This window comes from Nerophis lumbriciformis, linkage group LG03, assembly GCF_033978685.3.
Source record: "Nerophis lumbriciformis linkage group LG03, RoL_Nlum_v2.1, whole genome shotgun sequence".
NCBI classification, from domain to species: Eukaryota; Metazoa; Chordata; class Actinopteri; order Syngnathiformes; family Syngnathidae; genus Nerophis; species Nerophis lumbriciformis.
This window is the reverse complement of record NC_084550.2, coordinates 23,707,369-23,734,392: the sequence shown is the minus strand read 5'-3', so window position 1 is coordinate 23,734,392 and position 27,024 is coordinate 23,707,369. Positions and strand designations below refer to the sequence as shown.

General features: G+C 40.9%; 1 protein-coding gene across 6 annotated transcripts in view; it reads left to right on the top strand.

Moving 5' to 3' along the window:
• The window catches only part of chd8 (chromodomain helicase DNA binding protein 8), a 153,230-nt gene that overhangs the window by 122,435 nt on the left and 3,771 nt on the right, over positions 1–27,024 (top strand). For 3 of the 6 annotated variants that reach the window (XM_061935698.1, XM_061935690.1, XM_061935655.1), the window contains 8 exons: positions 1,517–1,749; positions 6,547–7,185; positions 16,908–17,008; positions 17,138–17,350; positions 24,028–24,120; positions 24,181–24,306; positions 24,390–24,491; positions 24,582–24,686. In XM_061935698.1, the coding sequence (XP_061791682.1) occupies positions 1,517–1,749; positions 6,547–7,185; positions 16,908–17,008; positions 17,138–17,350; positions 24,028–24,120; positions 24,181–24,306; positions 24,390–24,491; positions 24,582–24,686 (1,612 nt within the window). The remainder of the gene's footprint in view (positions 1–1,516; positions 1,750–6,546; positions 7,186–16,907; positions 17,009–17,137; positions 17,351–24,027; positions 24,121–24,180; positions 24,307–24,389; positions 24,492–24,581; positions 24,687–27,024) is intronic. The other 3 variants (XM_061935681.1, XM_061935663.1, XM_061935673.1) reach the window with 3 other exon arrangements.

Sequence of the window (27,024 nt, the reverse complement as noted above, 5' to 3'; positions counted from 1 at the left end):
AGACCATATATTTTTTTAACCGATTTCCGAACTCTAAATGGGTGAATTTAGGCGAATTAAACGCCTTTCTATTATTCGCTCTCGGAGCGTGACGTCACATCGGGAAGCAATCCGCCATTTTCTCAAACACATTACAAACACCGAGTCAAATCAGCTCTGTTATTTTCCGTTTTTTTCGACTGTTTTCCGTACCTTGGAGACATCATGCCTCGTCGGTGTGTTGTCGGAGGGTGTAACAACACGAACAGGGACGGATTCAAGTTGCACCAGTGGCCCAAAGATGCGAAAGTGGCAAGAAATTGGACGTTTGTTCCGCACACTTTACCGACGAAAGCTATGCTACGACAGAGATGGCAAGAATGTGTGGATATCCTGCGACACTCAAAGCAGATGCATTTCCAACTGGACTGGACAGATCAGCTTTCAGGAAAAGAGAGCAGATGAGGGTATGTCTACAGAATATATTAATTGATGAGAATTGGGCTGTCTTCACTCTCAAAGTGCATGTTGTTGCCAAATGTATTTCATATGCTGTAAACCTAGTTCATAGTTGTTAGTTTCCTTTAATGCCAAACAAACACATACCAATCGTTGGTTAGAAGGCGATCGCCGAATTCGTCCTCGCTTTCTCCCGTGTCGCTGGCTGTCGTGTTGTTTTCGTCGGTTTCGCTTGCATACGGTTCAAACCGATATGGCTCAATAGCTTCAGTTTCTTCTTCAATTTCGTTTTCGCTACCTGCCTCCACACTACAACCATCCGTTTCAATACATGCGTAATCTGTTGAATCGCTTAAGCCGCTGAAATCCGAGTCTGAATCCGAGCTAATGTCGCTATAGCTTGCTGTTCTTTCCGCCATGTTTGTTTGTATCTGCATCACTATGTGACGTCACAGGAAAATGGACGGGTGTATATAACGATGGTTAAAATCAGGCACTTTGAAGCTTTTTTTTAGGGATATTGCGTGATGGGTAAAATTTTGAAAAAAACCTTGAAAAATAAAATAAGCCACTAGGAACTGATTTTTAATGGTTTTAACCCTTCTGAAATTGTGATAATGTTCCCCTTTAAACGTGTGGACAATGATGAAGAAACAAGTCCATGTCAGAAAACCAACACATTTAGCTGAACTGCACCAATTTTGTCAAGAGGAGTGGTCAAAAATTCAAGCAGAAGCTTGTGGATGGCTACCAAAAGCGCCTTATTGCAGTGAAACTTGCCAAGGGACATGTAAGCAAATATTAACATTGCTGTATGTATACTTTTGACCAAGTCACATTTTCAGTAGACCCATAATAAATTTAAAAAATAATCAAACTTCATGAATGTTTTTTGTGACCAACAAGTATGTGCTCCAATCACTCTGTCACAAAAAAATAAGAGTTGTAGAAATGTTTAGAAACTCAAGACAGCCATGACATTATGTTCTTTACAAGTGTATGTACACTTTTGATGGCGACTGTAGGTGTTCACCATATTTACGCAAGTCCAACATTAACTGGAGTTCTCTGTCTGCAGGTGGACACGCAGGGAAGAATGTGATTTCTATCGCGTCGTGTCAACTTTTGGCGTCGAAAAGATTAAAAAGGAACCAGGTCTTCCCGAGGGCGAAGAAGCAGATTATGACTGGACGAGATTTCGCACCTTCGCCCGTTTGGATAAAAAAACTGACGAGAGCCTTAGCCGGTACTTCCGCTCTTTCTTAAACATGTGCCGGAGAGTGTGCCACTTGCGCCCTGGCCGTGATGAGGGTAAGTAGTGTTGACGCCTTTTTTATATTTATTCTTTAGCATAATAATATAGCTCAATATTTAACCCTTGTACAACTTTAAGATTGACTACAAACACTTATCGTATTTTCCAAACCATAGGGCGCACCGGATTATAAGGCACACTGCCGATGACCAGGTCTAGTCAGGTCTATTTTCATATATAAGGCGCATTGAAGGAGTCATATTATTATTATTTTATGTAAAAGACTTCCTTGTGGTCTACATAATATGTAATGGTGGTTCATTGGTCAAAATTTGAAAAAATTTTTTTTTCCTTTTATTATTAAGGATCCTCATTAGCTGGTTGCCACAACAACCCACTAGCCTTCCTGGGGTCCACTAACTCAATACATTTACAAGTAAAAGCATATAATTATAACTACACAATACAGAAACAAATAAAAGCATCAACAAGCAAACAATTTACAGTCACAGAATATTAATTACCATATAAATATAACTACACAATACAAAAAACCAAACAAAAATCAACAAGCAAACTAATTTACAGACTCAGATAAAATATTACTTTCCTTTTAAAAACCTGTTTACTTTCAATACCCGTGAGAATTCGAGGCAGGTTATTCCAGAGCGATACAGATGTATAAATAAAAGATTTCCGCAAAGCATTCTTCCTGGGGCGAGAGAGTACAAAATGACCCTCACTAGACGCCCTGGTATTATGATTATGCATAGTGCTACTGTAAACTATTTTGTTCCATCCATCCATTTTCTACCGCTTATTCCCTTCGGGGTCACGGGGGGCGCTGGAGCCTATCTCAGCTACAATCGGGCGGAAGGCGGGGTACACCCTGGACAAGTCGCCACCTAATCGCAGGGCCAACACAGATAGACAGACAACATTCACACTCACATTCACACACTAAGGCCAATTTAGTGTTGCCAATCAACCTATCCCCAGGTGCATGTCTTTGGAGGTGGGAGGAAGCCGGAGTACCCTATAAAATGTTGCATAGATGATGTTTTACAGATAATCTTCAAGCTGCTTTCTGACAGTCGCTTCAGGATGCGCCGTTTTGTGGGCGGTCTAATTTACGTGGCCCACCTTCGACAACGTCTTCTCCCCGTCATCTTTGTTGTAGCAGTATAGCGTGCAAGGACGGGAGTGGAAGAAGTGTCAAAAGATGGAGCTAACTTGTTTTAATGACATTCAGACTTTACTTCAATCAATAACGTGAAAAACCGTCCGACCGGAACTCTCTAATAACTAAAGTTCCTTGGGTGAATAATGTAAACTCACTACACCGGTATGTTTTAGCGCTTCCATGGGGAGTTTACCGACAGATATAAGTAAGAACTTTACACTACTTTATATTAGAAATGGCAACAGCGGAGGATGAATGTCCCATAACAAGAAGATAGAGAAAAAAAAAGATTATCGACTACGGTGTCGGCACGGCTTACAAAGGCGGACTCGCGTAAATTTTCAGGACTTATGCAGATCCCAAATACAGATCAGCAGGTACCATAAGGTAAGAAAAGTTGCGTTTGCATAATATTGCGAAACAAAACGCCAGATTGATTGATTGATTGAAACTTTTTATTAGTAGATTGCACAGTACAGTACATATTCCGTACAATTGACCACTAAATGGTAACACCCCAATAAGTTTTTCAACTTGTTTAAGTCCACGTTAATCAATTCATGGTCAATATAAGATAATATGTCTTACCTTATACCAGTGGTTCTCAAACTTTTTTTGTCATCCCCCACTTTGGACAAGGGGGAGTTTTCAAGCCCCACCTGCCCCCATCGCCCCAACAGAACGCTAATGCCAAGCTTAACATTTTCAAATTTATTGAACATCAAGTAACATCAAGTTGTATACATTCAAACTCAATAACATAACATAACATCAAGTTCAATAATAAAGAAGATAACTGTGCAGCTGTGGTATAACTTTCATCAAGTTCAATAATAAATAAAATAACTAAGCATGACTGACATCAGGTCTATTGCAGCGGGGAGAATGAGCTGCTCAGCAATTGTGTGAGGTGTCATGTACTGTTTTGTCATGTCCGAGCCACCGTAGCATGTGTTCAGTGTGTGACGTCACGGGAGGGAGGGAGAGTTTGGACTCTCGAAGTTGTTAATAAACGGGAGCGATCCGAGGCATTGAGTTGAAACGTGTTGCCTGATTATTATTAAATTAAGACACCTAAATAAGCACATAGGTGAAACCGAGGACATAACATGTGTTTTTTTGCATTGTGCAATTCTGTATGCAACTCTATATGAAGCCATTTGAGCGTTACTGTTTACTGATGTAGCTTTTACCATGCGCTTCTCCTGTTGACGGTACTCTGTCAGTTTTCTTTGAAAGAAATCAAGTGGCTTATTGACGTGATTGGGGTGTGTGGTCTCGAGGTGTCTCTTTAATTTGTTGGGTCTCATGCTGTCTGCTACTAGCGCTTTTAGACACAGAACACACAGGGGTCTCTCCTCTGCCTCCACCACCTCTGCCGTGAATCCAAGAGCAAGATACCCTTCATCATATTTTCTTTTCGGTTGGCTTTATGGTTGATTAGGCCCGTCAGATTTTTGTTTTTCTGCAGGCGCTGGCTCTGGCTCTGGTTCGACGACCTTTGAGGTGCCAGTCACAAATGTATCCATTTTGTGTAATTGTGGTCCACACATTAGCCTGCTACCCATCCGCGCGAAAGTTTGAGCCGCTTAGCCCCGCCCCCATTAGTTACTGTTGCTATGTCTGTCAAACTTTCGCTCCTACCGAAAAATTTAAAGCCTACAGGAAAAATAAGTAATTTACATTTATTTATATAGCGGATTCCACAGACAGAATCACAAAGTGATTTACAGTGTGTATAGAAAATGAAAGCATAGTAAAAAAAAAATTCTAAGAATATAATTTTTTTTTAAATAATTAAAGTGAAATGTCCTCCCGTTCCTCGCGCCCCACCTGTCATGTCTCTATTCCCCACCAGTGGGGCGCGCCCCACACTTTGAGAAACGCTGCCTTATACACACACCATAATAATACTCGTACGTTGAAACACAGTACAATCCATCAAGCGGTGCGACTTCATAGCTTACCAAAGTCGTATTATAAATGATAAATGGGTTATACTTGTATAGCGCTTTTCTACCTTCAAGGTACTCAAAGCGCTTTGACTGTATTTCCACATTCACCCATTCACACACTGATGGAGGGAGCTGCCATGCAAGGCGCTAACCAGCAGCCATCAGGAGCAAGGGTGAAGTGTCTTGCCCAAGGACACAACGGACGTGACTAGGATGGTAGAATGTGGGGATTACATACCTGCCAACTACTCCGGTTTTCCCGTAATTAGTACGGTTTTCATCAATCTATTCCGGGTTACGGTTGCAGTGATAAAAAATACGGTTTTTCATTAATTTAAAAAAAAATTTTTTTTTAAACTTTTATTCACGAAATCGCGTAACAACAATGACAATCGACACTGCTTCCCGTAACTTCCTATCGAGCCATTCCGAATGCCATGCGCGAGGCTATTTATAGCACCGCTGCCAAGCACGAGGCACTTGTTGCCATTGTTTCCAAACGAGCGAACGATCATGGAATCAGCCGGAGAAAAATCGCAAACGAGTCTTAAACCGAAAAGAAAACTGCAGTCATTCCGTGAAGAATATTCAAAAGCCTATCCGGGAATAATTATCCGTTCCAAAAAGGGTGAAAACTACGCAAATTGCACCTTGTGCAGACAAGATTTTTCGATCGGACACGGAGGAATTAGCGATGTAAAAGACCACGTTGGGACAAAAAAACACAAGTCTAATGCCGTTGCTAGCGATACAAGTGGAAAACTTTCAACGTTTTTCGGATTTTAGCCACAAAAAGGTAATGACACCAATGTTATCTATTGGAATTGTTTAGTACTGTTATACTGTTAAAAGTGTTTATACTATTTATGCTTTCAAGTCCAAGTTGAAGAAATCTTGTTAAATGTTGACAGCATAACTACCAAAATACAGAAGTATGTCCTTAATATTTTTACAGTGCTATTTCTGTTGAAAAGTTAAAATGATTACATTAGAGATGTGATGTGCCACTTTTCAAGTGTCTGATGGCTTAAATTAATTTTCATTAATTTTTCATATTTTGAATTCTTTTGAAAGGCTTACAAAAAAAACTACATTTGAATTGTAATTCCATGCTATTGACAGGACTATTCATTTTAATGAAGTTAGCTTACCATGTTTACAGTATGATAATTGTGATAGAAATGTGAATTTTAGGCACAGAATATTTTTTACAATTAAACAAGGCAGTAGATTATACAAGCTTGGACATAAAGTTAACAATGACCCCAATTTTTTTTTTAATGGAATTGTTTAGTACTGTTTTACCATTTGTTTACTGTAAAAAGTGTTTATACTGTTTATACTTTCAATTAACAAATTGAAGTCTTGTGAAAGGTTGACAGGATAACTGGCATTAACTGTCAAAATAATTTCAAACTATTGAAGTTAGCTTACAGAATAAACATGTCAATCAACCCATATGATTTTTGCTGTAATGTTTTTGTTTTGAAAAGTCACTGTGACTGATAGAAAAGTGATGGTTTTAGCAACATTTTAACCTGTCTGAATGCTAATAATCATTTTGCGTCGTCACATGTTATACCTGTTTTGGGCCCTAGGGGTGCACAAGAGTTTAATTGAATTTAATATATGCTAGTGAGTGAAGTGAATTATTTTTATATAGCACTTTTCTCCAGTGACTCAAAGCCCTAATCCTTGACTCTGACTTTTCCTAGACACACCATCGCTTCCTCAGACAGTGGCCCCCATCACAGAGGAACGTGCTTCCCGGACACTTTACCGCATTAGCCTCCTCCGTCGCCTCCGCGACCGAGTCCTGCTCCACCCCTCCCTGGAGGAGCGCCTGCTGTTGGCGCCGCCCGGCACCGAGTTGCCCGCCTGGTGGAGCATACCCTACCACGACCGTCAGCTGATGCTGGGCGCGGCCATTCACGGCATCAGCCGCACGGAGCTCTCCATCTTCTCAGACCCTCAGTTCACGTTCCTCGCCGCCCGAGACGAGTTCATCCAGAACCAGCAAGCCCAGCCTCCGCCTCAGCCGCAGCCCATCATGCACCTGGGCCAACCCAAGTCTGACGGGGAGGTGTCCGCTGGGAAGGAGGACGGGAAGGAGGAGGATATTCGGTTGCTCGGGGGTGCAATTGGTGCTAACCTACAGAGTACGCCTTTGAGCCACCATGACGCCAAGGCCAGAGGTCAGACCTGGAACTTCAAGAAAAACAAGGTCAAGGAAGGAAGCAAAGGAGAAGAGGGAGGCTCGGATACGGATTCCGATTCTGATTCGGGGTCGTCATCTTCTGATCGATCAGGCAGCAGTGATGACAGCGGAGACAGTGATGAAGAGGTGGATGGAGGTCAGTTGGTGTTTATTATATACACAAACAATGCTCAGCCTCCAAAAAACAAGACACTTGGGCTGGGCAACATGGCTGAAAACTAGAGATTTCCGATAATGGCTTTTTTGCCAATATCCGATATTGTCCAACTCTTAATTACCGATTCCGATATCAACCGATACCGATATATACAGTCGTGGAATTAACACATTATTATGCCTAATTTTGTTGTGATGCCCCGCTGGATGCATTAAACAATGTAACAAGGTTTTCCAAAATAAATCAACTCAAGTTATGGGGAAAAAAAATGCCAACATGGCTGTAGATTCCTAATTAAGCCTTTAGCTTGACGCTCCTCTACTTTCTCCTGCTCCGCTTGCTGCGGCGACAATAAACAAAACTCCAGACGCTCCTCTTCGTTTTGTATCGTTTACTTAATAATTCAAAAACGTAAAACAATAACGATGTGGGAACAAATGAATGGCAAAATAAAGAGAGTTTGTTACAGTAGGTGTTAGAAAAAGCAAGACTAAGAAAAAGTAAGAGTGAGGTCAAAAAACTGTGTGGCTCAATTCCCCCGCACCTGACTGCCATTACCCATAATGCCCTGTGTCCAAAAACCAACCTACCACACAGATCCTTCCGCCATATATGCAATTTACACAGTTACGTCATCAAACTGTTTAGACAAATGTAATAATTATTCTAAGCATGCAAATATATACATTTTCGTATTATGCAAATAAAGTAAATAGTCCCATTTTGGCTGAATAAACATAAAGCACCTTCCATAAAAATGTAAATTAACTTAAACAGCATTTAGGCTCCTACATTACCGGCCCCTAATTGTTATCAATGTCCTTGAAACAATTACTTAAACATGTTAACTCAAATTCAAGGTGCCTAAATAACCTTAATACTTCTCAAAGAAGACATAGCTTTGTAATAGGGCGACGAAGCTCGTTAGTCTTAGTTTTCACTTGAACTTGACGAACAAGTCCGTCCCCACCAGGAAAAGTCTCTAGAATTCTTCCAAGTGGCCAGGAATTTCTGGGTGAAGTATCGTCCACGATCAGCAACACGAAAGTTTCTTCTAGGTGAAGACCATCGCTGACGTTCTTGAAGTTGCGCTAGGTATTCCTTACACCAGCGTTTCCAGAAGAGATCCGCAAGGAATTGTACTTGTCTCCATCTGCGACTGGCATATTGGTCGCACGGATGAAACACTCCTGGAGGTAGCTCAGGTTTGACCTTCAGCAATAACAGATGGTTGGGTGTGAGAGCCTCCAAGTCGTTGAGGTCTGAGGATGTCTTTGTGATGGGTCTGCCGTTTATGACTGCTTCGGCTTCACAAAACAAGGTATAAAGACCCTCTTCATCCAAAACTTGTTCCTTTACGGTAACACTCAGTATTTTTCTCACTGAACGGTTAGCCGCTCCCAGCTTCCTCCATGGTGAGATCCTGCTGGTGGATTGAAATGCCACTGGATACCTCTTTGTAGCAAGTGTTCATAAATCTTCTTGGTGTTCCATTCTTTGATTGATTTCCTCATTTCGCTGTCAGCTGACCGAAAGTTGGTTCCGTTGTCGGAATACATCTCTTTGACTTGTCCTCTTCTGGCGAGAAATCTTCTGATTGCATTAAGACATGCATCGGTGTCGAGTGAGGATGCGACTTCCAGATGTACGGCTCTTAAAGCAAGACACGTGAAGATGACGCCATACCTCTTTGCATGTCCTCTTCCCCTCTTCACTTGGAACGGACCAAAGTAGTCCACACCGACTCTTGTGAAAAGTGGATCGTCAGGTAGGACCCTGCATGTTGGTAGATCTGCCATGAGTTGCTTTCCAGCGGCTCCGTGGAGTCTTTTACAGATGACACACCTGGACAAAAACCTTCTGATGGCTCCAATGGCTCCGGGTATCCAAAATTTCTGACGTAGATTGGCCATCATGTGATTCCTTCCGGCGTGAGCTGTTAGGTCATGAATATGTCTCAACACAAGCCTTGTGATGTGTGAATCCTTAGGCAATATGGCTTGCTGCTTGGAGTAGTTAGGCATTGCTATACGGCTCAACCTTCCACCAACTCTCATAACTCCATCTTGAAGAATTGGATTTAACTTGAAAAGTGAACTACTTTTCTTTACTCTTTGATTTTTCTCCAGCATTGCCCAATCTTCTTTGAAACTTTGTCTTTGACAGAACTTCACAATTTCTGTTTCTGCTCTAGTCATGTCGTCACAAGTCAGACACTTTCCTTCGACATCTTTCTTAAATTCAAGCATCTTACTTTCTTCTCCTGATGTTCTTAGTTTGTTTCTTTTTTCCTTCAGCTCTTTCAGCAGATCTTTGAGTTTTAGAAACCAGGCAACAGCACGCTTCAATGCTGTCCAAGAAGAATAATGGTTCGTCCACTGATCCACAAAATCTTTGGCTTCTTGTGTCTGAATGACGAATACATGAGTCACTCTTTTGACCTCTAGGTCGTTCATATCCAGCATTCCAGGATCTGGATTTTTAGGCCACTGGTCTTGTGAGCTGAGCAAGAAACTTGGTCCTGAGAGCCAACTCTCATTTTTCAAAAATGCTTCCACGGTCTGTCCTCTTGAAACGTGATCGGCGGGATTCAGAGTGGTGTTAACATATCTCCACTGAGATGTCTGAGAGTGTTCCATGATTGCCGCGACCCTGTTTGCAACAAACGTCTTGAATCGGGTACACTCACTGTTCAAGTACTTGAGCACCGCCGTGCTATCTGTCCAAAAGATAGACTCCTGGATCTCCAGTTCAAGCTCTTTTCTCAGAAGCTTATCCATCTTTATAGCAACTGTGGCTGCAGTCAATTCCATTCGAGGAATAGTCGGATACTTTAGGGGCGCCACCCTTGTCTTTGCCATGATCAAGGTGGATTGAGCTTCACCTGTTGAAAAGCGCGTCAGCAAGTAGCTTGTGGTTCCGTAGGCATCTTCACTTGCGTCAGCAAAGTGATGAAGCTGCGCAAAGGCTGGCACACCAAACTGCTTTAACTTGATGCATCTGTCAACTCCAAAATGTTCAAGCTGTGACAGACCTGAGATCCACTTTTTCCATCTCTCAATCACTGTGTCTGGCAGGTCTTGATCCCAACTATATTTCTGCCGACATAGATCTTGCAGAATTCTTTTAGCAGGCATTATTACTGGAGCTATAAAGCCGAAAGGATCAAAAATTGAACTTACTATGGAAAGCAATCCTCTCCTAGTGTATGGTCTATCTTTGAGGTTGATCTTGAACTTGAATTGGTCTGATTCGGCACACCACTGGATGCCTAATGTTCTCTCCACTGGCAGGTAATCCTCATCCAAGTCCAGATCTTGAAAACCCTGTGCTTTTTCCTTTTCTGGGATCGAGTTAAGCAACTTCCTGTTGTTGCTTGACCATTTTGTCAGCCGAAATCCTCCTTTTGCCAACATTTTTCTCAACTCGGCACACAGGGTAATGGCTGTATCTTCATCAGCAACTGACTTAAGACAGTCATCCACATAAAAATTATTGTTGACAGACCTTGCTGTTTCCTGTCCAAACTCGTCCGCAAAGTCTGTTGCACATTTTTGAAGTGCACGTTGCTCTGAAATTGCCTTGTTATTTGGCATAGCCAAAGGCTTCTTCTTCACTGGAAGGCAAACATTGTAGTGGCCATCTTTAATTACTGCAGTTTGAGACACCATACTGATAAACTGATGGTCGTCCTTGGACATCTCAATGTTTTCTTTTTGTCCAGCATCAGGAAAGTCGTGCTTGAACTGCAGCTGCCAAAGCTCCTCAAGCTTCACCACTGAGATTCTGTTTGCAGTAATTCCTGTCAATTTGTCCACTGCAGTTCTGTCACTTCCACCTCCGAGTGGTCCATTTACTGTCCAACCTAGCATCGTTCTCACAGCGTATGGTCCATTATCCACACTTTTAACCACTTGCAGTGGCTCCATCGCTTTGGGAACGTTTACTCCGATGAGTAATCCAATCTTGGCTTTAATATTAGGTATTCTCACCTCCTTTAGGTGTGGCCACCTATCAATATCCTCTTGTCAGGGAATATTGTCCTTAGAGACAGGAATGTCTTTCTGTGTATAAACTTCCTTTAGTTCCACAAACTCTTTTCCGTCCAAGCTGCTGATTTCCAAGCCAGTCACGATGCTTGTGTTCACGACTGTGTCGTTTCCCATTGTTCGCAGCGAGATGCTTACTTTGCGTCCACTCACATTCAGTTGGTTTATCAGTGACTCTGTGGCAAAAGTAGCTGAACTACCTGGGTCCAGGAAGGCATACGTGATCACTGTCTTGGTTACTTTTTGTGCCTTGATGTACACGGGAAGGATCGAAAGAACACAATCTTCTCTACCGGCCCCAGTGACACCACGGGTTTCAGTTGTTTGTACAAGGGCACTTGATATTGATTGCTGTTCAAAATTGTCCTTTGTGGTTTCTTCTCTGGAGTCTTTATGACCAATGTGTAATAATGTGGGATGCTGTCTAGAGCATTCTTGACATTGAAGTTTTTGTTTGCAACTACTATTCATATGTCCATGCTTTAAACATGCAAAACATACTCCTTTGCTTCTCAAGAAGTCAATCTTGTCTTTGTGTAGCTTGCTCTTGAATTTCTTGCAAACTGTAAGGCTGTGTTGCTCTCCGTTACAATAAACACAAGGTTTTCCAATAAAGTCCACCGAAACTGTGCGTGTTTTTGTTATGATGTGGTTATCATTTTCTGTCTTGGGGGGCACAACGACTGTTGTAAACACCTTTTTTGGTTTGAGGGTTTCTACATATTGTGGTTTTATTTTCTGTCTCACAGAATCTTTCGTGTTCATGGTGGTTTCTTTTATGTTTCCATAAAGCGGATTCAAAAGATACTTGACTTGCCGGTTTACAAAGTCCACAAAATCCTTAAACTTAACTCTTGTCTTTGTTCTTTCTTGCAAGTCGCATGCAAACTTCCTCCAAGGTTCCCTGAGTTTATATGGAAGTTTGTTTGTCAGTGCCTTTATATTAGTTGTGTTGTCCAAGTCCTCCATATAGTTAATGTCTGTCATTGTGTTAGAGCAGCCTGTGAGGAATAATGCGAAGGACTGAAGGGCAACACCGTCTTCTGGCTTGATTGTTGGCCACTCCATGGCTTCTGTTATGTAGGCTTCTGCTATCTTAAAGTCATCACCAAAAAACTCCTTTAACATTTGTTTTGCTTTAGTGTAGCCTGTTGATGATTCCATATGGATGCAGCTCTTAACCAACTCATGTGGTTGTCCACTTGTATACTGTAGCAAAAATTGAAGACGATCCCGATTGTCATTAGTGCGGCTTTCAATTCCATGTTCTATGGCCCCAATAAAGGATTTGTATTCCAGGGGGTCACCCTTGAATGTTGGAATGGAAAGATCTGGAAGTAGAGATGCCTTGTGACTCTTCACGAGATACTCTGTGACGTTGGCTTGCTGAGAAATTGCTTGGCAAAGCCCATCAAGTGTTAATGCCTGTTCTTTAATTTCAGTCTTTGGTGCCAATGTAGTCATTTGAATAGCTGTGGGGGGAGCATCATATTTAATGCTGTGTGTTGGTAAGGTGGGTGGTGGTACTTGTGTGTTAGGACTAGTAAGTCTTCTACCATCCTTCTCGTCAGCTGTATTGATACCGTCTTCTTCTTGTGTGTTTTTGTAGTTTTGTAAGACCTCCATTTTAGCGTCACATTCAGCAAGTGCAGTTTGCATTGCATGCATTTCCTTTCGAGCTTTTATTGCAGCTTCTTCCTGTTCTATGGCCAGTTTTTCTTGTAAAGCTGCCGCCTTTGCTTTCAATGATGCACGCTCCATTTCCGCCTTTAATCTGACAGAAGAATATGAAGAACGTGAACTTCCGCTTCGTGATTCAGTTTTACTTTGACTTCTAGCGGTCCGCTTTGTTGATGTAGAGCGATTATCTGCAGGTGACACTTGTCTATTGCATTCTTCCGCTTGCTCAACACGCTTAAAAACATCTTTCATCCACTCCTCACATTTCCAGAAAAAGTCCTCCATCATTTTATGATTTGGATTAAACCAGTTGTTTTGATCTTCCACAAACTCCTCCTCAGACATGAATTTCTGAACATCAGAATTAAGATCAGAAAATTCTTGCTGCAATCCACTAAAGTCCACACGAAGCTGATTTTTTACAGCGTCCACATTAGCATCCTCCTCCATTAAGTGCTCAATCTGTGTCATCAAACAAGTCAATTGAGCCAGTGCGCTCCTGCGTGTCTGCATCTTTCTCGCCTTGTGCTCTTCTACAGCCTTCTCGGTCATTTTTACTGTCCTTTTTCCACTGTCTTGTGCATCCATAACAAGCCAATATTTCCACAACGAGTCAATAAAAAATGCCGATGTGCAGCAGCGTCGCACCCAGACGAGCTTCTCTCTCTCTCTTTCAAGCAGCGTGCACTCACGTACCTGCTCGCGTCCTCTTGCAGGCTTGTTCCTCTGTTCTTTTCCAGTCAGGTGGTTCCACGTTCCTCTTAATCCACAAAGAGCTAGTTTTTTGACTAAAATGTAGATTCCTAATTAAGCCTTTAGCTTGACGCTCCTCTACTTTCTCCTGCTCCGCTTGCTGCGGCGACAATAAACAAAACTCCAGACGCTCCTCTTCGTTTTGTATCGTTTACTTAATAATTCAAAAACGTAAAACAATAACGATGTGGGAACAAATGAATGGCAAAATAAAGAGAGTTTGTTACAGTAGGTGTTAGAAAAAGCAAGACTAAGAAAAAGTAAGAGTGAGGTCAAAAAACTGTGTGGCTCAATTCCCCCGCACCTGACTGCCATTACCCATAATGCCCTGTGTCCAAAAACCAACCTACCACACAGATCCTTCCGCCATATATGCAATTTACACAGTTACGTCATCAAACTGTTTAGACAAATGTAATAATTATTCTAAGCATGCAAATATATACATTTTCGTATTATGCAAATAAAGTAAATAGTCCCATTTTGGCTGAATAAACATAAAGCACCTTCCATAAAAATGTAAATGAACTTAAACAGCATTTAGGCTCCTACAATGGCACTGCCATATTTATTATTGAAGTCACAAAGTGCTTCTTTTTTTTTAACATGCCTCAAAACAGCAGCTTGGAATTTGGGACATGCTCTCCCTAAGAGAGCATGAGGAGGTTGAGTAGGGCGGGCGCGGGGGGTGTAAATTGTAGCGTCCCGAAAGAGTTATGGCTGCAAGGGGTTCTAGGTATTTGTTCTGTTGTGTTTATGTTGTGTTACGGTGCGGATGTTCTCCCCAAATGTGTTTGTCATTCTTGTTTGGTGTGGGTTCACAGTGTGGCGCATATTTGTAACAGTGTTAAAGTTGTTTATACGGCCACCCTCAGTGTGACCTGTATGGCTGCTGACCAGTTATGCTTTGCATTCACTTGTGTGTGTGAAAAGCCGTAGATATGTGACTGAGCCGGCACGCAAAGGCAGTGCCTTTAAGGTTTATTGGCACTCTGTACTTCTCCCTACGTCCGTGTACACAGCGGCGTTTTAAAAAGTGATAAATTTTACTTTTTGATACCGATAATTTCCGATACTACATTTTAAAGCATTTATCGGCCGATATTATCGGCAGTCCGATATTATCGGCTGAAAATTGTTTCACGATATGTTTTATATCTATCTATCGATAATTATTTATTTTTTATTCATCATTAAATGTAAAAAAAATTTACTTAAAATGTTACCTTTCTCCGATTATAATCTCCTCAGCTTTCAAGGCAGAAAGAAAAGGAAGTGAGAACACACAATGTAAACAACATTCCTAAATCACATTGAACACTTAACGATAACCTCTTAAAATGAAGGTGCAAAAATGAGGAAGAGAAATGCTTAGTAAAGTTGAACAAAATAGTGCAAAGTTTGAAAATGTAAACAGAGAAACCTCACAACTATTTTTTTTTGCAGGTTTATGTGTAACATTTAGCTAGATCTGTTGTTATTTAGGTAGGTAGGATAGGTCTTTATTGTCATTGCACAAGTACAACGAAACTTTGTTTTCAGCACAAACCCGTTCAAGATTAGACAAACAGTGTACAGGGTTACAGAACAGGAACACTGAGTGGTCGCCACAAGGCGCCCCGTAAAAAGATGGGGAAAAAGGTCAAACGCTGGGGAAGGATGAGTAAAAAAATACAATCTAGACTAAGCTCCTTAGGGGGCCCAGTCTGGAGTGGGAAAAAACCTCAATAGCAAAGCACATATACATATTACAACATACATCTCGAGATATCTAGCAACAGAGGGAAGGGAGTGCGGGGTCACGGTGGTAGGCCGCAGCTCTCAGGCGCTGACCATCCATTCATCACCTCTATGGGATTTGCGTCGAGGGCGTTGGATTGGGGGGGTGGGGTATGTATGTGTGTGGCGTATATTTTTGTGGATGCATGTTTGTGTGTAAGCCTGCAGTGTGTCTCTGTTCCGCGGCCTTGATGTCGTGCAGTCGCTAGTCCAAAGTCAACAGGTGTTTGTCCATGAGAGACAAGAAGGGAGTTTTTTACGTCATCAGGAGTCCCGACAAAACCCGTAAATGTAAGAAAATGCATATTTTACGAAAAAATGTTTTTGCTAAAATGTCGTAAGGGGGGACCCTTACAAAAAATTCAAAAAATCGGACTTGCTTCAGCAGCACAATTCTGGTGCTGTAGTTGTAGGAGATGTCTCAAAACGTCATCAGGAGTCCCGATAAAACCCGAAAATGGAAGAAAATGCATATTTTACGGGGAAAAAAAATATTTTGCTAAAATGTCGTAAAATTTTTTTTTAAAACGGACTTGCTTTAGCAGCACAATGCTGGTGCTGTAGTTGTAGGAGATGTCTCAAAACGTCATCAGGAGTCCCGACAAAACCCGTAAATGTAAGAAAATGCATATTTAACGAAAAAAAATTTTTTTGCTAAAATGTCGTAAAAAAATTCAAAAAAACGGACTTGCTTCAGCAGCACAATTCTGGTGCTGTAGGTGTAGGAGATGTCTCAAAATGTCATCAGGAGTCCCGACAAAACCCGTAAATGTAAGAAAATGCATATTTTACGAAGACAGGGAAACAATCAAAGTTAGAATGATTTGTATGCGAGTGAAAATAAGATTTGCTTTTCACTCCAAATTGTCTATGACTGATCCTCAAATTCATCCTGCAGGCCAAATCACAAAGTGTCCACAGTTCTGCCTGCATCCTCCAATCATTTGTGGCAGCTTAGGCATCGTACCATAAAGTAACAGATTTGATATATTTTGTAATTTGCTTTATTTATACAGTAATGCGCTTTAGTTCCGACTTGTGTCCGTGTACCCGAATAGGGAACGGGTGAGGCTTGAAAAGAAAATAGGTGAGCACGGTTAAGAAGTACGGTTCGTTTAAAAAAAACTATCGTACCGTCGAGGTGACTCTTCCTGTTTTACCGACAATTTCTACGCACTCTGCAGCATTCGTTTTTAGTTTCTCTTCTCACTCCATGCAGAGAATCAACAGCGAGAAAGCGAGACTGCACAACCAAGCTTAATACTGTTACGTGATTGGCTGTCAGCGTGTCCCTCCCATTGCTTGTTATGTTACCAGAGAGCGAGAGCCTTGGTTCATGCAACCAAGCTCGCTTTGTAACTTCCGGTTTCTTCCGACCAAAACAAAATATGTGTATATCGATTACGTGTCTACTCTTTTCAAATGTGCCTGTTTTCTCAGCAGGTGTGAAGACATGCGATGAAGAAAATAGTTTACTCTCCATGGCTCTGTCTCAAGATGGCATTCCACCCACGGAACCCATAAGAGTAGAATGGCCCAAGGTAAATAAAACCAAAACACATAACTGAATCCTGGAATTTGAACTTTAAAGTATCTTTCAATCAACATCCAAGGTTGTTTCTCATGCATTTCATTGTGAATAATTAATACATTAACCTCTCTCTTCTTAGGACCGTGTGCTGATCAACCGTTTGGACAGTTTGTGTACACTGGTGCTGACTGGTCAGTGGCCATCGGGGCGGCGCTACGTCACCGAGGCTCATCTTAACCCAAACTCTGAGCTGGCGGGAGACCAGATGGCGTATGCCCGCACGGCCCGCAAGCCCATCGGCATGCCTGGAGGAGAAGGAGAGGACGGAGAATTCACTGTCAAGCTCCTCAAGGTAATTTATTGTGGAATTTCTTTGGAAAGGTAATGACTGCTGTCTGAGGCAGATATTTACATATATCCGAATTTAAGTGTTACTTCTTTAATTTCATAATCATATTACAAAACAGCTAGTGTTTTTCTTCCAATTGCGGTCTTTTGGTTGTCTGCAAATACTGTGTGCTAACCTTGAATATGGAATGTAAGAAAGAGAGATACTCCTTCTTCTTATCTATTCTTATGTCCAGGTGCGGAGGACAATGGGCATGTGTTTAGGCTGGAAAGACAAGACAACTAGGGTGGGAGGGAGAGAGACTTTAATCAAATCAAATCAAATCAACTTTATTTATAAAGCACATTTAAAATTTACCACAGGGGTAGTCAAAGTGCTGTACAATGAGCAGGTTAAAAGATAAAACGAGTACCGAGCAAACACAACACAACACAAACAGAACACGATAAAAAATAAATAATTAAAATAGAATTAATAAAAACATAAAAACAGGATCACAGCAGGTATATTATGGGGCGCCATTGCAGGATGGATATCACTCAGTGTTAAAAGCCATGGAATAAAAGTATGTTTTTAAGAGAGATTTAAAAACAGGAAGAGAGGAGGCTTGTCTAACACTCAGGGGTAGGTCGTTCCAGAGCTTGGGAGCAGCAACGGCGAAAGCTCTGTCACCTCTAAGCTTCAGCCTTGTGTCAGGGACCGTCAACAGCAGCTGATCGGCTGATCTTAAGGATCGGGTGGGGCAGTAAGGCTGTAGGAGGTCGGAGAGATAGGTTGGCGCGAGGTTGTTTAGACATTTAAAAACAAATAAAAGGAGTTTAAAATGTATTCGGTAACGCACAGGGAGCCAGTGAAGGGACGCTAAAATAGGGGTGATGTGCTCACGTCTGCGGGTCTGTGTTAGCAGGCGAGCAGCAGAGTTCTGCACGAGCTGCAGGCGGGCGAGGGAGGCCTGGCTAATGCCTACATACAGGGCATTACAATAATCAAGACGAGTCGAGATAAAAGCGTGGATTAATTTCTCAAGATCATGTCTTGATAGAAGCGGTTTCACTTTCGCTATTTGGCGTAATTGATAAAAGCTTTTTTGAACGACGCTGCTGATTTGTTTTTCGAATTTAAAATCTGAGTCAAACTTTACCCCCAGGTTTGTGACAGAGTCGCTGAGATACGGGGTCAGAGTGCCGAGGTCAACGTTGGGGGAGGGAGAGCGACTTGGACCGAACAACATAACTTCTGTTTTATCTTCATTTAGGCTCAGGAAGTTAGCTGAAAGCCAGACTTTGATGTCGTGCAGGCAGTCAATAAGACGTTGAACCGTGTTATTTTGTGCCATGGGAAAATAAATCTGGCAATCATCGGCATAAAAATGAAATGCAATACTGTACTTCCTAAAAATAGAACCAAGGGGGAGAAGGTAAAGCGCAAATAAAATTGGGGCAAGGATTGAGCCCTGGGGGACCCCATGTGGTAAAGGAGCTGTGGACGACATAAAACTGTCTACTTTTACACAAAAACTTTATAGAGGAGAAGGTTGCCATTTTTGAGAAAGACCATCTTAGCTGCGTGATTGAATGTTCTCTGCTGGACTGGTCTCATGATTTTTACAAAGCTTTGCAAATATATTACAAAATACCTATTCTGTCTCTGGTGGTTCTTTTACTCAGCTTTAAGTGTCGTAAAGAGCTTTGGAGCGACGACCAGAAACTTGAATTCCCTGGGAGGAACAACTGGTCCAAACGCAACACTGCATGAAAAAAACAAATATTTTTGTGTTGGGATTTTAAAATGCTAACAAGTGTTTATAAAACAATTTTTTTTAAAAAGCCCCCCGGTAAGGTCTATTCAGGTGTACTGGAGAGGAGGCTACGCCGGATAGTCGAACCTCGGATTCAGGAGGAACAGTGTGGTTTTCGTCCTGGTCGTGGAACTGTGGACCAGCTTTATACTCTCGGCAGGGTCCTTGAGGGTGCATGGGAGTTTGCCCAACCAGTCTACATGTGCTTTGTGGACTTGGAGAAGGCATTCGACCGTGTCCCTCGGGAAGTCCTGTGGGGAGTGCTCAGAGAGAATGGGGTATCGGACTATGATTGTGGCAGTCCGCTCCCTGTATGATCAGTGTCAGAGCTTGGTTTCCAGTGAGGGTTGGACTCTGCCAAGGCTGCCCTTTGTCACCGATTCTGTTCATAACTTTTATGGACAGAATTCCTAGGCGCAGTCAGGGCGTTGAGGGGATCCGGTTTGGTGGCTGCATGAGAGCAAAGCCTGGCAATAATTGCAGATAGCCGTTTCCTCGTCGTATTTTTTTGTAAAATGAAGCCATGCCTTGAGGCGTTTTTTAACCGGCTGCTTCTTTTTTATTTTATTTTTTTTTTAAATTTTTATAAACCTTTATGTATAAATTTCAATTACAAACAGACGAGAAACAAAAACAGTACAGAACAGTACAAAAACAGCGCCGGGGGTTTGTAAATTCAAAGTAACTAAAATAGAATACAAAAAAGTATATATATATAATAAACCTTGTTGCTGCTTCTGTATCTGCCACCTAATGACTGAGCTACGTCATTTCCTGGGACGTGCCACAGGGCATTTCCTGTGAGACGGGATTCGTTCCCAGGGATTCGAATAAAAAACCAACTCTTTTTCTTTACTATAGTGGCATCGATAACGGGAACCGGGTCTCAAAAAGGGATTCGAGTCCATGGAATCGGTTCTTTTCTTATCGAACAACCGAGAGAACTGGTTTCCAACATCATCCCTACCCTTCCTGTTTTGTTGGCGTTCTCCTGTAGCAGCATCACGCTTTCCTTTGAGTGCTATTGCCCACACCTGCTTTGTTTTCGCAATCAAGACCATTGAAGTTGTGCGTACGCTAGCCTTCTTTGTGGGGACATTGTTGATTGTCATGTCATGTACGGATGTGCTTTGTGGACGTCGTCTTTGCACCACACGCTGTAAGTTTTTGCTGTCGTCCAGCATTCTGTTTTTGTTGACTTTGTAGCCAGTTCAGTTTTAATTTTGTTTTACATAGCCTTCCTTATGCTTCAGTGCTTTTTCCTAGCGGGACTTGCCTTTTGTTCATTTTTGGTTTAAGCGTTACATACCTTTTTACCTGCACGCCGTCTCCCACTGTGCTCTGCATATTGGGATCACGACAAACCATCCTCGACGCGTTCAGACTTCTACAAAGCAATGAACTACCTGCTGCCACTTACTGATATGGAGTATTACAAGATTACCCTGCCAAGCTCTACACAGCACAGACACTAGACAACGGCACATTATAATGATTATTGATTTGCAAAAATATATTTTTTGGACCAATTAGGTGAAGTTGCATAATTTCCCACGGCACACCAGACAATATCTTGCGGCACACTCCTGAACAGGCTGAATATTTTGAAGTAGGAACAGTTTGAATCGGATGAAAAATGTGGGACTTGTGGAACTTTGAAGAATGTCTCATTGATTTAAATAGGAATTTCCCAAAAAACTTAGGAATTTCGGGAAAAGCGGGAATTTAGTTTTTAAATGGTAAAAAATTTGAATGAGTTGAAATGGTTGGTTTTGAAAATGTTCAAATGGTCGAGGAATGTTGAAGTAGTAACATGTTTAATTAAGAAATGGTATTACGGAATTCCGGGAACAACGGGAATTTTTCCAGTTCAAAAAACATTTTTTATTGTCATAATTAAGAGGAAAGTTTTGACGATGAAACGGTTGAAGTGGGTTGAAAAATGTGGGAGGAGTAGTTGCCAGAAAAAAGGGTGGAAATAGGGCTTTGGAAAACCAGGAATTCTGCAAAATCCTGGAATTTTTTTGCAACTTGGAAAAAGGGTAGTTTGAATGTCCAGTATGGTGGAATGTGTTGAAGGTAGAATGGTTTGAATAGGTTGAAACGTGGAAATAATGGAGGTTTGAAAAATGGCCAATTCATTTTGAATGGGAAAAATGGCCAGGAAAACCTGAAATTCTGGGAATTTTTGGAATTTGTTAAGGGAAAGCCCGCCATTCCCGAATAGGCTGAACAGTTTGAAGTTGGAACGGTTTGAATCGGATGAAAAATGTGGGAGGTAGAGCACGCCAAAATCTGGAGAAGAATAAGTTGTTGAAGTAGAAAACAACATGTTAAAGTTAAAGTACCAATGATTGTCACACACACACACACTAGGTGTGGTGAAATGATTATCTGCATTTGACCCATCACCCTTGATCACCCCCTGGGAGGTGAGAGGAGCAGTGAGCAGCAGCGGTGGCCGCGCCCGGGAATAATTTTTGGTGATTTAACCCCCAATTCCAACCCTTGATGCTGAGTGCCAAGCAGGGAGGTAATGGCTCCCATTTATATAGTCTTTGGTATGACGACCTACGCATCTCAGGGCGGACACTCTAACCACTAGGCCACTGATGTGTGAATGCAATGGAGTATTCACACAACGATCATAAGCCGGGCAATAAAATGGTTGTCAAGGTCAGTGGGGATGGGAGATTTGGCTCTGGTATTATATCATTTATTAATTTTTTTTAAATATTTGATATTTGTGTGGCGTTTTAACACAATGTGAGTTGTGGAACAATGTGGCAATGCAAACTTTTGTCTGTTTGGGTTGAAATAAGAAACAATGTGAACATACAGTCGTGGTCAAAAGTGTACATACACTTGTAAAGGACATAACGTCATGGCTGTCTTGAGTTTCCAATCATTTCTACAACTCTTATTTTTTTTGTGATAGAGTGATTGGAGCACATACTTGTTGGTCACAAAAAACATTCATGAAGTTTGGTTCTTTTATGAATTTATTATGGGTCTACTGGAAATGTGCTGGGTCAAAAGTATACATACAGCAATGTTAATATTTGCTTACATGTCCCTTGGCAAGTTTCACTGCAATAAGGCGCTTTTGGTAGCCATCCACAAGCTTCTGCTTGAATTTTTGACCACTCTTCTTGACAAAATTGGTGCAGTTCAGCTAAATGTGTTCGACTTGTTTCTTCAGCATTGTCCACACGTTTAAGTCAGGACTTTGGGAAGGCCATTCTAAAACCTTCATTCTAGCCTGATTTAGCCATTCCTTTACCACTTTTGATGTGTGTTTGGGGTCATTGTCCTGTTGGAACACCCAACTGCGCCCAAGACCCAACCTCCGGGCTGATGATTTTAGCTTGTTCTGAAGAATTTGGAGGTACCGTATTTTTCGGAGTATAAGTCGCTCCGGAGTATAAGTCGCACCGGCCGAAAATGCATAATAAAGAAGGAAAAAAACATATATAAGTCGCACTGGAGTATAAGTCGCATTTTTTGGGGAAATTTATTTGATAAAAGCCAACACCAAGAATAGACATTTGGAAGACAATTTAAAATAAATAAAGAATAGTGAACAACAGGCTGAATAAGTGTACGTTATATGAGGCATAAATAACCAACTGAGAAGGTGCCTGGTATGTTAACGCAACATATTATGGTAAGAGTCATTCAAATAACTATAACATATACCATACCATACCATACCAACTTTATTTATAAAGCCCTTTAAAGACAAGCACAGTTGAAAAACAAAGGGCTGTACACCACAAAGAAATGGAGGCAAAGGACAGACTAAAAAATAACATTTAAAACAGAAATAAAAATACACATTTAAAAAGCAAATATAAATTACCCAAAGAACAGTTTGTTAGATAAAAACAGTTTAAAAGTTAAAAACAGTTCAAAAAGTTAAAAGCTAAAAACAGTTCAAAGTCTCATGCTGGGTTAAAAGCCAGTGAATAAAAATGGGTTTTAAGAAGGGTCTTAAAAATAGCCAAAGAAGGGGCCTGTCTCACACGGAGAGGGAGATCGTTCCAGAGTTTGGGACCCGCAACAGAGAAAGCTCTATATAGAACATGCTATACCTTTACCAAACAGTCTGTCACTCCTAATCGCTAAATCCCATGAAATCTTATACGTCTAGTCTCTTACGTGAATGAGATAAATAATATTATTTTATATTTTACGCTAATGTGTTAATCATTTCACACATAAGTCGCTCCTGAGTATAAGTTGCCAACTATGAAAAAAACTGCGACTTATAGTCCGAAAAATACGGTAATCCTCCTTTTACTCTCTGTAAAGCAGCAGTTCCATTGGCAGCAAAACAGGCCCAGAGCATAATACTACCACCACCATGCTTGACTGGAGGCATGCTGTTCCTGGGATTAAAGGCCTCACCTTTTCTCCTCCAAACATATTGCTGGGTATTGTGGCCAAACAGCTCCATTTTTGTTTCACCTCACCACAGACCTTTCCTCCAGAAGGTCTTATCTTTGATCTTCTGATGTCAGATGAAACAAAATTTTAGCTGTTTGGCCACAATACCCAGCAATATGTTTGGAGGAGAAAAGGTGAGGCCTTTAATCCCAGGAACAATCAATTTGTGTTTCATCTGACATCACATGGACAAAGGTAAGACATTCTGGAGGAATGTTCCGTGGTCAGATGAAACAATACGACGTTGGATCAGGAATCGATTCTTAATCGGGTCGTCACCCCAAGTATCGAATCGAATCGTGAGCCGCCCAAAGATTTCCACCTCTAATATTGGGGTTATCTACAACCTCATGAAGGCAAAATAATTGACTGTGTAAATATGACCTTAACTGTGGTGTTATGTCACGGCTGATTGTGTCTCCTACCTTGCCAGGAGGAGGGTCTCAAGCTGACCTTCTCCAAGCAGGCGCTGATGCCGAACGGGTCGGGGGGCGAGAGCAGCCGCAAGCGACGCAAGGACCAAGAGGTACCTGAATCCGCTGCAACAAACACCTGAGCTTACAACCATTGACTTCCTCCGCTCTAGTCATCAGACCCAGAAGGACTCCTCGATCCACTGGAGCGTATTCCTCGGCGCCGGGACCCCCCCACCTGGCTCAAAGAGAACCCAGATTACGAGGTGGAAGGGGACATGCTGGAGGTGCAACCATTTGTCAGTTCATTTCACTTTTTTCTCTGGTCGCAAAGTTGTGTTTGTCTTCTGTTTATTCAAATGTTTTTTGGGCGTGTCCGTAGCTTCTTGTAAACCGGAGCAAGAGGAAGAGGAGGAGAAGGGCAGATCAAGTCCTGACTGGCAATGAGAAGATCAAACTTATTAACATGAGGACAGGGAAGAAGGTGAGACATAACAACACACTATCACAGACTTGCTGACACTGCTACATTTCCCGCCAACAAACACATTGTCATGTGTGTCCCCAACTCAAGATTGGAGCTGCATTCTGTCCCATGCTGCAAGACCTCAGAGAATATCTGGAGGAAAACCCCGATTTCGCCGTCATGCCCAATTGGTCGGAAACAGTTCGGAACTCCGTACGTACTTGAACGCTGATATTTGCTTAGGAACTTTGTCACTCAATGTTGCAGTAGACTCCTTCCCTTAAAGGGGCCCTATGGAAGGCCCTCACTTAGTTCGACCTGTTTTGGTGTATTTGAGGTTTTTGAAGTCCCAGATATGTTAAAATTCAAACTGGGGAGGTTGTACGGAAATGTTTCTAAAACAATATTGCCTTCCTCGATACATACAACATGGATTTTGATGTTTATTTTTGACAGCTTTAAAGAAAAAAACAACCTGAATAGCAGCTTTATTATTTTTTACTTCCAACACTTAAGTCTTTAGATCAACTTCAGATCTATTTGTTGATTATAAGGTTTGTTTTTTGCCCTTTTTGTCAAAGAAAACTTAGTTTTTTTATACGGCCAACACTCAGAATATGTAATATTTTCCCCAAAAGATATTTGATGTGAAAGAATTTGAGCCTTTTATAAGTCAATAATTCATAATATTGATTTTGATGTATATTTTTTTGAGCAATGATAGCTTTAAAGAAAAAAAACAGCCTGTATAGCAGCTTTGTGTTATTCGAGTTAACATTATTATTTTTATTACTTCCAACATTAAGTCTCTAGATCAACTTTTATAAGTTTTTGGGTTTGTTTTTTGTCAAAGAAAACATTGTTTTCTTATACGGCAAACACTCAAAATATGCAATATTTCCCCCAAAAGATATTTTAAAGTGGAATATTAATAAGTCAATAATTCATAACATTGATTTTGATTAATAATTTTGAGCAATGACAGCTTTAAAGGAAAAAAAACAGCTAGTATTGTGTTATTAGAGTCAACATTGCGTACATTATTATTTTTTACTTTTACTTCCAACACTCTAGATCAGGGGTGCTCACACTTTTTCTGCAGGCGAGCTACTTTTCAATTGATCAAGTCGTGGGGATCTACCTCATTCATATATATAATTTATATTTACTTATTTATGAAATATATGTTTTTGTTAATAAGTTAAAGGTGTTTAATGATAATGCAAGCATGTTTAACACATAGTTAATATTGTTAATAATTTAAAGGTGTTTAATGATAATGCAATCATGTTTAACACATAGTTAATATTGTTAATAAATTAAAGGTGTTTAATGATCATACAAGAATGTTTAATACATATAGTTAATATTGTTAATAAATTAAAGGTGTTTAATGATAATACAAGTATGTTTAATACATATAGTTAATATTGTTAACAAGTTAAAGGTGTTTAAAGATAATGCAAGCATGTTTAATACATATAGTTAATATTGTTAACAAGTTAAAGGTGTTTAATGATAATACAAGCATGTTTAATACATATAGTTAATATTAATAAGTTAAAGGTGTTTAAAGATAATACAAGCATGTTTAACACATATAGTTAATATTGTTAACAAGTTAAAGGTGTTTAATGATAATACAAGCATGTTTAACACATAGTTAATATTGTTAACAAGTTAAAGTGTTTAAAGATAATACAGGCATGTTTAACACATATAGATTCCTTTCTTTCATGAAGACAAGAATATAAGTTGGTGTATTACCTGATTCTGATGACTTGCATTGATTGGAATCAGACAGTGGTGCTAAAAACGTCCGCATTTTCGAATGGAGGAGAAAAAAGTCCTCCTTTCTGTCCAATAACACATGAAAGTGGTTGGTTTTTGGCATCTTATTTGTCCAGCTTCCGTACTCCTTTGTATACACTTTACAAGAAATACATTGTCGGCAAATTCCGTAGCTTGCTAGCTTGTGCACGCCAGCTTTCTGAGACTCTTGTTTTGCTAGCGCAACTGTGCAACTGTGCAGTCGGTCTTTGGAGTTTTGACGACCGGTACGGCGCCAGAGTCTGTTGAAATAAAGTGTTTCTCGCCTTCCTGTCGGTAATTTTAATGAGCTGGCAGCAGCCAGCGTCATCTCAGAAGACCCTCGGGTGCCGTGAATGCCAATCAAGTGACGAAAGTGACGTCATAGTGAAGATTTATGATCGCTCATTTTTAGGACTATTTTTTTAATGCCTGACTGACACACCCTCCGAGATCGACCAGTAGCTCGCGATCGACGTAATGAGCACCCCTGCTCTAGATCAACTTCAGATCTGTTTGTCGATTATACGTTTTTATTATTTTTTGGGGGTTTTTTGTCAAATGTTTTATTTTTTTTATACGGCAAACACTCAGAATATGCAATATTTTCCCCAAAAGGTATTTTAAAGTGGAATATTAATAAGTCAATAATTCATAACATTGGTTTTGATGATTCTTTTTTGAACAATGACAGTTTTAAAGAAAAAAAACAGCCTGTATAGCAGCTTTGTGTTATTGGAGT